The sequence below is a fragment of the Ailuropoda melanoleuca genome, chromosome 4 (genome assembly GCF_002007445.2).
Source record: "Ailuropoda melanoleuca isolate Jingjing chromosome 4, ASM200744v2, whole genome shotgun sequence".
In the NCBI taxonomy this organism is placed as follows: Eukaryota; Metazoa; Chordata; class Mammalia; order Carnivora; family Ursidae; genus Ailuropoda; species Ailuropoda melanoleuca.
Window position 1 is genome coordinate 463,956 of NC_048221.1, and position 10,691 is coordinate 474,646.

At 64.6% G+C, this 10,691-nt stretch overlaps 1 protein-coding gene across 1 annotated transcript; it reads left to right on the forward strand.

Annotated features, from left to right (window-relative positions):
- On the forward strand, nt 1-7,524 carry WDR18 (WD repeat domain 18). Its single transcript, XM_002923508.4, has 10 exons — nt 1-608; nt 1,735-1,845; nt 3,381-3,514; nt 3,721-3,862; nt 4,340-4,483; nt 4,575-4,639; nt 4,731-4,855; nt 5,067-5,233; nt 5,951-6,019; nt 6,109-7,524. The coding sequence occupies exons 1-10, from the start codon at nt 366-368 to the stop codon at nt 6,238-6,240; spliced, it is 1,332 nt and encodes a 443-aa protein (XP_002923554.2). The 5' UTR covers nt 1-365; the 3' UTR covers nt 6,241-7,524.
- The last annotated feature ends 3,167 nt before the right edge of the window (nt 7,525-10,691 follow it).

Consider the following 10,691-nt stretch of genomic DNA (forward strand, 5'->3'; position numbering starts at 1 on the left):
GAAGGGGGCTCGGGGGCGGGCCGGGGTCCGTGTTCCCCGCGCGAGGGCTCATCCGGGCCCGAGGGCCGGCCCTTTACGACCCGCACGTTACTAAGAGGAGAATCCGAGAGGTTCTGTCACTTGGGTCAACCGCCCCCAGCGGAAACGGCCAGGCCGGACCTGCAGGCTGCGGGAGGCCCCGAGCCACGGTCTGCACACCAGCTGGCGAGAGCCCCCCCCCCCCCCCAGGATCTTCAACCCAGCGGGGGAGGGAGCCCGGGTCCCACGGGAGCCCCCGCTCAGAGCACGTGGTCGGCGCCGGTCGGCCGCGCAGCCGCGTGGGCTGCGCTCTAGCCCCCGCGGCGCGGGGCCCCAGTCTCGCTGGCATGACGTACTTCCGGGGCGTTTCCGGCGGCAAAATGGCGGCTCCCATGGAAGTGGCCGTGTGTACGGACTCGGCGGCGCAGCTGTGGAGCTGCGTGGTGTGGGAGCTGCATTCGGGCGCCAATTTGCTCACGTACCGCGGCGGCCAGGCCGGACCCCGCGGCTTGGCGCTGCTCAATGGCGAGTACCTGCTGGCGGCGCAGCTGGGCAAGAACTACATCAGCGCCTGGGAGCTGCAGCGGAAGGTGCGGCGGGGCGCGCCCTGGCCCGGGCTTCGTGGAGAGTACGCGGGGCGCCCGAGAGTGGGGTCGGGGGTAGGGCCGGTGGGGGCCGCGCGCTCTCTGAACCGGGGTAGGGATGCGGAGTCTCGGTTAGGGTGTGCTGCGCATGCGCGGGTCTGGGGGGGGGTTGGAGGAGAGAAGCGCGCGCCCGGCGGGTGGGATCGTTTAGGGCGCTGCGCGCACGCGCAGGGCTGAGGGTGGGCCCCTTGGGGAGAGTGGGGTGTGGGTCTTTGGGGCAGCCGTCCTTGATTCAGGGCTGGGGGAGTGGAGAGAGCCCGTGGGCGCGAAATTTAATTAAAGGGAGGAATCTCCGTTGGAGTTTCGTGGGTCTGTTGGTCTTGGGAGGTGAAGTCCGAGTCCCAGGAGGGTGATGCGTTTATTTCCCCAAAAAGGAGATACTGCCCTTTCCGCATAGGGGCCCGTGGGTCTCCTCTTAAAAACATCCAAAATGCAGGGACACCTGGATGGCTCAGGGGTTAGGCGTCTTCCTTGGGCTCAGGTCATGATCCCAGTGTGGTGGGATCGAGTCCCATGTGGGGCTCCCTGCTCAGCGGGGAGCCTGCTTCTCCCTCTGCTGTTCCTCCTGTTTGTGCTCGCTTTCTTTTTCTGTGTCAAATAAATAAATAAAATCTTAACAACAACAAGGACACCCAAAATGCAGCCCATGAAGCTTGTGGCTGCCCAGTTCCAACAGCTGAAGTCTTGGCACAAGCTCTGTTCTCACTTTGCCTGGTGTGGCCTGCATGCAGTTGTGAAGTTTTTCCTTTAGATGAGGAAACAGGGTCAGGATCACAGGCCAGATCTTAGGGAAGGCANGCATGCGTCTCACAGTCAGCACTTTGATATTTACCATAGGCGTGGCTCTCCCCCCCCCCCCCCCCCCCGGTAAGCACCATCCTGCTTTTACCCGACAATCTGCAGGCCTCCCCTTCCACCTGCAAAGCCTGGAACAGGTAGCTTCTTGATGAGCCTTGATTTGTTCAAACCACCCTTGTTCCTCCTCCTCTTTCTGGCTCCCTTGGAGTTTTCTCCCCACTGTCCCTTAGCTCCTGAGTTCCACATGAAGCTCAGAGGCTTCTCGTGTGTCTAGGACCAGCTGCAGCAGAAGATAATGTGTCCTGGACCTGTCACGTGTCTGACCACGTCACCCAATGGTCTCTATGTCCTGGCGGGGATTGCAGAGAACATATACTTATGGGAGGTAAGAGGGTGTAAAACCAGCGTGGTGGGATTTGGTCTGCAGGCGCTGTGCTATTTAGGGCATGTCCCGGGCTCCTGGGTGGCTCGGTCTGTCTGCCTTCAGCTCAGGTCATGGTCCCAGTGGGGTCAGCCGCGTTGGGCTCCCTGCTTAGCAGGGAGCCTGCTTTTCCCTCTCCCTTTGCTCCTCCCCCTGGTCATGCACGCTCTCTGTCAAATAAATAAATAAAATCTTTAAAAAAAAAATTAGGCCATGTTGTCACCAACATTTGGTAATGTGTGGGTGGGGGAGACCCACCTCACCTCCTGCACAGGCCGTGCAGGGTTTGGGGCCAGAAGGTGGACACATAACCATGTTCTGCCTTGTTTGAGCTTGTCCACGCCTGTAAAACGACCTCTGACCTTCCCCAGAGGTCTCAGAGTGCCACAGAGACTGAGGGGCCTTAGTTATTTCACTCCTGGGACTTTCAAACGCCAGTGCATGATTCTAAAACTGGGAAGCGACTGTTTGGGTGCAGGGAGGGAAACTGAGGCTGGGGGGGTTCCCCAGAGGTTAGCCATCATGGCAGAAATCCTTGCCTTGGTGCAGAGGGCACGGGCAGAAATCCGTGTCCCCTCTGTGGATGAGGGGCATCTTAGGTCTTGGCTGGTGGGGGCTGCTCTCTGGCCTGGCTCCTCCACACCCTTGGAGCTTTCCTGGCCGGTGTAAGTCATGACCACAAGGGGGCGCCCCACACAGCGTGAGGGGGCAGCTCCGGGTGAGGGCCAGACTCAGGTATCTGCCACTGTCCACCTTTTCCCCCTTCCCTCTGTGTGGATGAGGACGGGGCGGGAAGCTGGAAATCCTCAGAGCCTGGGCCTCAGTGGGGAAGGGTGTGTGTCCCTCCAGGTTTTCCTCTTGTAAGGACAGCAGTCGTTAGGGTCAGGGCCACCATACTCCAGCGTGGCCTCAGCCTGAACTGGGTAGACCTGCAAAGACCCGTTATCGAAGTAAGGCCTGGTCTCAGAGGAGTTAGGATGTGAACCGCGTGTACTAGGAGAATACAGTTCAACTCAAAACAGAATCTGGGCCCCCCAGCCCACCCCACCTTCCCGGGCGGTATGATGGGCTCACCTGTCCCCGCCACCTGGGGCCTCCCCTTTCCCTCAGCCCCGCCCACTGGCCCGTCTCCGCATGGTGGCATCTGAAGACAGGGACTTCCTGCTCCTGGGTCCCGGGTTCAGCTGGTCCACACAGACGACCCCTGCCCTCCCCAGACACCTCGATGACATCACTCCCTCGCCCTGCACTGGAGAGGGGTCCTCAGGCCACGGGATGCCCAGTACTCAGAGGTCAGGGTGACTGACAAGGGGGTGGAAGCTCACACAAGACCATTATCCACTTGGGGACACGATGGGAACAGGCACAGGCAGGACAGCTGGGAGGAGGTGTGGCCCACCCGGCCTCGGTGTTCCTTCCAGACCCCCCGGGCTCTGGTACAGCCGGTGTCGGTGGGCACGGCGCCCCGTCTCCTGCCCTGATCTATGTGCCCCCTGCAGGTCTCCACGGGGAACCTTCTGGTCATCCTGAGCCGCCACTACCAGGACGTCTCGTGCCTGCAGTTCACAGGGGACAGCAGCCACTTCCTGTCGGGAGGCAAAGACTGCCTGGTGCTGGTGTGGAGCCTGTGCAGGTAGAGGCTGGGCCCCTCGGGCTCTGGGTCTGCTGCAGAGCACGTGGGAAAAGCCAGGGTCCCAGGATGGGAGGGCTGGGGGGCAGGGGGCAGGGGGCGATTGGCAGTCCAGGGACCACGGGGAGCCATCTGAGAGCCTCAGGGGGTGGGAGGGGCCTGGTGGGGATGTGGGCTCCCCCCCGCTGAGGTCCTTTCCTGCCACACAGTGTGCTGCAGGTGGACCCCTCCAGAACCCCGTCCCCCCGGCACGTCTGGTCTCGCCACACTCTCCCCATCACAGACCTGCACTGCGGCTTTGGGGGGCCCCTGGCCCGGGTGGCCACCTCCTCCCTGGACCAGACAGTGAAGGTAGGGCACCCCCACACCCCAAGTGGACCTGTGAGTCATATCCTGGCAGCTGATGGGTTCTTGGCCAGCCTGAGCCAGTGAGTGGCCCCCTTCCCTCAGGCTGGCAGCTGCAGACAGCTCTTAATCCCCCTGATGCTTCCGGCCTCAAGGACGGCCAGAGGGTGGATGGTCCAGCCTGTGTCGGCTTGGAAATTCCCACTTGGCTGCCTGCACCTGGCAGCTCCCTGGCCAAACCTCAGGGGATTTGAGGGCACCCCAGCCCTCGGGGCTTTGCCATGGGTGGGGGCCGATGGCCGCTAACTCAGGGGTCATGGGCACGAGAGCCAAGTCCCGTCCCAGGGCAGGCTGAGTCTCATCCCCCAGGGCCCATGGGTGGTGGCTGTGGTCCCAGTTCCCCAGGGGTCCAGAGTCTCCTGGTCAGGGCTGCCTGGGCTGCAGCGGCCGGAGCGCCTGTCCCACACCCGCCCACACCCCCAGCTGTGGGAGGTCTCATCGGGCGAGCTGCTGCTTTCCGTGCTGTTTGATGTGGGCATCATGGCTGTGACCATGGACCTGGCCGAGCACCACCTGTTCTGTGGCGGCAGCGACGGCTCCATCTTCCAGGTCGACCTTTGCACCTGGGTGAGTGGCAGCGGCCGTGGGGGTGGGGGGAGCAGGGGGTCCGTGGGGCCCTAGGGCTGACGTGGCTCTTGGGCCCTCTTGGCCTTCACAGCCCGGGCAGAGAGAGAAGAGCTTCCAGCCAGAGCAGGACAGCGGAAAGGTGTTCAGAGGGCACAGGTGTGGGGCCGGGGGCCGTGGATGCTGGGGTGTGGGTGAGAGGGGCCCTGTTCTCTTGCTCTTGGTTCGGGGTCACCTTGTCCATCCCCAGGAACCAGGTGACCTGTCTGTCCGTGTCCATCGATGGCAGCGTGCTGCTCTCGGGCTCCCACGATGAGACCGTGCGTCTGTGGGACATCCAGAGCAAGCAGTGCATCAGGACGGTGACCCTGAAAGGTGAGGCGCCCCGGGTTTGGGGCACGGGCCAGCTGGCTCCTCCTGCTCTCCCAGAAGCATGTGGCTTTCCCCGTTGGTGCACAGCAGCATTGTCTGCGCACGTCTGCCGCGGCCGGGCCTGGTGCCGTGGGGGGGAGGGGACGCTGCTCCCGGACCGCTGGGGGGCGTGGGGGCCACCTGCAGGGCCTGACCGCAGCCCGCCCCGCCGCAGGCCCCGTGACCAACGCCTCCATCATGCTGGCGCCGGTCAGCATGCTGAGTTCAGACTTCAGGCCGGGCCTGCCCCTGCCACACTTCAACAAGCACCTGCTGGGCGCGGAGCATGGGGATGAGCCGCACCGCGGGGGCTTCACGCTGCGCCTGGGTCTCCACCTGCAGGTAGGGGCTGCCCCCGACGCGGACACACCTGCCCCGGGCCTCGGCAGGACCTCCCCCACCCAGTGCCTGCCCTGCGCAGCTCTGCGTTCGGTGGGGATCGGGGTGGTGGCTGATGGCATGGCTGACCCCAGCCAGGTGTCGGGCACCGGAGCTCAGGAAAGCCAGGAAGTTGGGAGCAGACGTGCGCTGCGCACCAGGGCGCGTGCGGGAGCAGGGCTTGAGCTGAGGGCGCTGTGTGTCCAGCTGCCATCAGCAGGCGGCGCTCATACCGCCAGCACCCAGCCCGGGGGCCTCCAGGGACTGCCCCTCTGTCCCCCAGGCCCAGGGGCCCCCGCCTGTCTCTAGGCCATGAGCACCCGTCTGCTGGCCGGGGCGGCGTGCCCAGACGCCGTCCAGCAGGAGACCGACTGCCTCCCCCCCGCAGCGGCCGCCAGCCGTGTCGCCGGGTCCGGGGCTGGAGGCACGGGCTGACCGGCTAGCCTGTCCTGTGCAGCTGCCTGACCTTGGTCTCCGTGCGTCTCTGCCCCCGAGCCTTGTCGGGCAGAGTCCCGACGCAGGGAGCAGACGGGAGCGTGCGGGGTTGGAGCCCGCAGCCTCGACAGAGATGTCAGGCTCCACTCCCCAGTCCCCCCTTCAGTCGGCGGGCGTCAGGCGGCCGCCTCCCCCACGGCGTGCCGTGCCGCCCGGGCCGCTGGCGCAGACCGTTGTGCGTTGCAGGGCTCGGAGCCCAGCCACCAGCAGCGGGCAGAACAGCTGCACGCCGTGATGAGCAGCACGATGGAGAAGGTGGGTGCGGGGGGGCAGGCTGGCGACGCCCCAGGCCCCGTCCTGGCTGCGACCCCGGCTCCCTGGCCTCTGACTCCGTCCCTCCACAGAGCGTCCTGGGCGGCCAGGACCAGCTGCGGATCCGGGTGGCCGAGCTGGAGGACGAGGTGCGGAACCTGCGCAAGGTCAACCGCGACCTGTTCGACTTCTCCACGCGCATCATCACCCGGCCGGCCAAGTGAGCCCGCGCCGGGGTGAGGCCAGCGGCGCCCGAGGCCGCGGCTTGCGGGGATCTTCACGCCCGCGAGCGGTCGTGTTCTCCAGATGTTGGGCCACCAGTGTTTGCGTGGCCTCTTGGTGCTGTTGTGATTTTAACAGAAGAACTAAAAGCCCCTCTTCTCCACGCCCGTCTGTGTGCGGCGGGGCCGCCCCAGCTCCCACGCTCAGCAGCACGCGTGGCAGGACCTGTCTCAGCAGAACCCGCTGGGCCTAGTTTTTAACACGTAGCGCCGTGAAGCCATGGTTCTCAGACTTTGCAAACGCTTGCCGGCTGCCCCAAGGCCTTGGCTCACCAGGGAGGGCCAGGCGACCCTCGGTGGGAGGGGGCACTGGGGCAGGGGGAGCCTTTGAGGTGCAGGTGGAGGCTTCTGGGGGCGGGGGTGGTTCAGAGAGAGCAGTGTGGTCCCTCTGGTCGCGTTCCTCTGATGGCTTCCCAAGGGTCCAGGGCAGCCGGCTCGGGCCAGGGTCCTCCAGAGGGACCCGTGCCCACGCAGCTCGGTGACGTTTCTTGTTGGCACCAAGGGTCCGAGGGAGGCCAGGTGTCCGAACTGCCCTGGGTACGCGACCTGCACCCAGCCAGCACCTGGAGCCCAGCCCAGACACGTGGGCCCCAAAGCAATCCTCAGAACCTTCCAGAAAGCTGTTCCTGACTGACAACCTGGCTTAATGACCCAGAAAATCAGTGTGATTTAGCGGGTGCCGTACTAGCTGCAGCTGGAGCCCACAGTCCACGCTGGGTGTGTGCTCCTAGGCTCAGGGACGGCCCCTTCCTCGGGCTCTGCGCCCTGGCCAGGGGTCCAGCTGCACTGCAGCTGAGGGGGGGCGTGCCGAGTGAGGGGTCCTGCTGGCTAACTGGGGACATCACGCCGTAAGCCCACCCCCACACACACACGGAGCCGCCCCCAAGGCCAGGATGGGGAGGGGGTCACAGCAGGAAGGGGCTTGGCCAGGTCCTGACGGTGCCAGCCTGCACAGGACTGGGGATTTGGCACTCTGTCCCCCACCCCAGAGCACCAGGGTCTCTGTGTCCCCACCTGCGAGCTGGGCCTGGTCTACCCTCACCCCTTGGTGTCCAGAAAGTCCAGCAGGTGGTGGAGGGCTTCAGGTTTGGCTGAGGTTCCCCGGGGACCAAAGCTCCACCTCACATGCCTGGGCCCTGGTGAGGGCCCCTCCGAGACCCCCGGTGCCTGTGTCCCTGCGTGGCCTCGGCTGCCTGCGCGGCTTCTGCCATTAAACGTTTTGGAAGATGTGTGGCTTATTCTGGGGGCCTGGTGCTCGAAGGGGAGGTGGCGGGGGAGCCATGAGATGGGCTGGGGGTTTCGACCTTCGTCTGGGAGGTGCTGTATCCCAGGGCCCCTCATCCCCTGAGGATTCATGTGGTCAGAGGCCCCCTCCGCACCGCCCTGGACCGTCAGCTGCCCACTTGGTGGGCCCTGGATTTCCTCCAGCTGCATTGCTTTGTCCTGTGGATGGGGGCGGAGGCGACCACGGGGGCTCCTGGTTCCCGTAGGGCTGGCGGCGGGAGGGGGGGGCGTGCTGTCGTCTGACTCCAGCCCGAGGGCAGCAGGGGACACCTGGCCGGCCTGGCGCATCACCATGCAGAAGGCCTCCGTGTCCGCACTGTCCAGCGCCCGCCTGGAAGGTTGCCCACGGTCCGTGCCCTGCTGCAGGCCTGCGGCAGGAGGACACAGGGTGGAGTCCACTGACTTCTCCCTCCAGTCACCACACAGCCTTGGACAGGCCGCACCTGGGCCCAGACTCGGTTTCCCTATGGGTAAGGGGACAACATTTTCTAGGTCTGCAAGGAGCCTTGGGGAGCCTGTGCACTGCTGGCCTCGGGCAGGGCTGCTGCGTGGCTGCCGCGTGGCTCGCAGTAAAGGTCGCTCCCACGTCCACGCTGAGGGGAATGTGTCTCGTGGAGGTGCAGTCCGACCCCAAATCACGGGCAGTCGCGGCCGGACGGGAAGACGCCAGCAACACCCGATGCTCATGGGCGTCCTGCGTGTGCCGGCTGCGCTGCTCCTTGGACCGCGGTGGAGGAGAAACCGGAGCCTCGTCCCCCCTGAGGCGGGGGAACAGGAGCCGGGCAGCTGGTGTGGCAGACAGGCTGGGGGTCCTCAAACAGAGAATCGCCATATACCCCCGCAGTTCCGTTTCTGGGTATTCACCCAAATGAAATGGAAGTCGGTGTTCAAAGAAGTGTGTGCACCCCGTTTGCAGCAGCAGGAGTCACAGCGGCCAAGACGGCGGGGGGGGGAGCACCCCAGGTGTCCACCTGCAGGTGAAGGACACACGGCAGGGTCCGTCCATGCACTGGACACGACCCGGCCCTAGAACGGAGGGGAGCCTGACACCGGCCATGACGTGGAGGGATCCTGAGGACACCGGGCTCAGCAAGAGCAGCCAGACCCAGAAGGACACATCCCTCAGGACCCCACTCCCAGGGGGTCCCCAGAGGAGTCCCGTCCACACAGAGAGGAGCTGGTGGGAGCCGGGGCTGGGGCAGGGGCTGGGGAGTCCGTGCTCCCTGGGGACAGAGTCTCCATGTGGGGAGACGGAACGTTCTGGAGACGGAGGGTGGGGTGGCTGCAGGACGGGGTGAGTGTGCTTAACACCAGTGAGCTTTCAAACAAAACGGTTTAAATGCACTTACAAATGGTTAAACTGGTCCATTTTATTATGTATATTTTACCACAATTGTGGGGGGGAAACTTGTGAGTTCACTTGTTTAATCTACATGGTAACTGGGAGAAAGGAGCAATTATTGGCTTGTAAATATGGGGAAACTGAGGCACCGTGGTCAGGGAGCCCATCCCAGGTCTAGGTCCCAGGAGAGTCGGGTCCTTCCTCATGGCCTCTGACAGCGGGGCTGGGGGTGGGGGTGCCGAAGACGCTGGTGCTCCGCCGCTTCCGGAACCAACGCAGCGATATCTGCTGACTGAGTGCCCCTGTGCAAGACGGGTCCCTAATTCTGAGGAGTCCTACTCTCAGAGGGACCTCACCGCGGGGTGGGATGAGACCTGGGCGTCCCTGAGGACTCAGCCAGGACCAGGGCACAGGGGCGGGCTCCCTGGTGCAAGGGGCCCCTGGCAGGACGGTGGCCTCATGTGGGGAGGGGCCAGCAGTCAGGGACGCTCCCTGTCCCGGGGTGCCTGGCCAGGTGGCTGGACGCTGTGGCCTTGGCAGCCAGAACCCAGCCATGCGGCTCCCCGACTTACCTCGAACTGTGATCCCGGCTGTTGACTGGCAGCTGGCATTTTTATTCATCGGATGGGGTTTTATCCCTGCCTCCCCAGTGCTGGCTCCAAAAGGAGACGTGTGTGTGTGTGTGTGTGTGTGTGTGTGTGTGTGTGTGTGACAAATCCACCGAGGGGACGTTCGTCGTTCGCGCTGGAATGTTCTGTGCCAGAGCGGCTGCCCTGGGCCCGGCGGGATCTTGGGACCGGCTTGGGTTTCTCCTCCTCGGCCCTCTGGGGCGGACGGGGTGAGAGAAGTCTGTGCGGGGCCCTGCTGGGCCCTGCTGCGTACCAGGACCCCAAGAAGAGCCCCAGTCATTCGGGGGCGGGGCGCAGAGAACACGGAGAGGGCGTGGGGGGTGCTCGGCGGCTTCTGCGGCCCTGGAGGGCATCCTGGTCCGAGCTGGAGCAGCAAGCAACTCGAGCGCCTACTGTGTGCACGCCTTGGAGACAGAGCATTAACAAGCCACTCTTGCCCTCCCACAGTTGAGTGGGGAAGGGGCCACGAAATAAGAAAGCAGAAACACCAACAAAAATTTGAGGGCATGTGACAATGTGGGGGGTAAGGGGGGAGGAAGTCCTGGGGGGCAAGCAGGAAGTGTTTTTCAGAGCAAGGGTATTGGGCGCTGGGTCCTGAAGGGTGAGGAGGGGTTCTCTGCTCCAAGTTACGTGCCCGCAGCTGGAAGGCAGGCGATCTGCCCTATACGTTCCCGTCAACACGGTCTGCCTCAGTTTCCCCAGGGCGCACACGACGTTGGGGCACGCTCAGGTGGGCGGGTCTAGGTCGACCTGGAGGGGGGGGTACTGCTGTGTGACCACGGAGGCAAACCGACCCCTCCCGGGGCTGTTTCCCGGACAGCAGTGGGCCATCTTCTCAGGCGGGAGGGGGCGTGGGGGTCCTGGAGTGGAACAGGGCTGAGTGTGCGGGCCGATTTTGACACAAAATCTCTTCCTGGTGCGAAGCCTCGGTTTTCTCATCCGTAGAACCGGGAGATAACTCGCCGGGCAGGGAGCTGGGAAGAGCGGTGGGTAGGCGCCCCACCCCACCCCCACCCCCGCGCGGGGCGGCCACGAGGGCCTCAGGTTCCTGCCCCGGGGAGTGGGTCCCACTCCTCCCCAGTGGGTCGCTAACACGGGGGCGGCGGGAGGGGCGAGGGCGGGCGCGGGTCCGGGGCGCG

Bases quoted from the DNA above. Each gene is read 5' to 3' on its own strand.
- WDR18 (XM_002923508.4), top strand. From the start codon at position 366: ATGACGTACTTCCGGGGCGTTTCCGGCGGCAAAATGGCGGCTCCCATG. The intron at 3,515-3,720 runs GTAGAGGCTGGG...CCTGCCACACAG, and splicing joins CTGGTGTGGAGCCTGTGCAG to TGTGCTGCAGGTGGACCCCT. The intron at 3,863-4,339 runs GTAGGGCACCCC...CCACACCCCCAG, and splicing joins CCCTGGACCAGACAGTGAAG to CTGTGGGAGGTCTCATCGGG.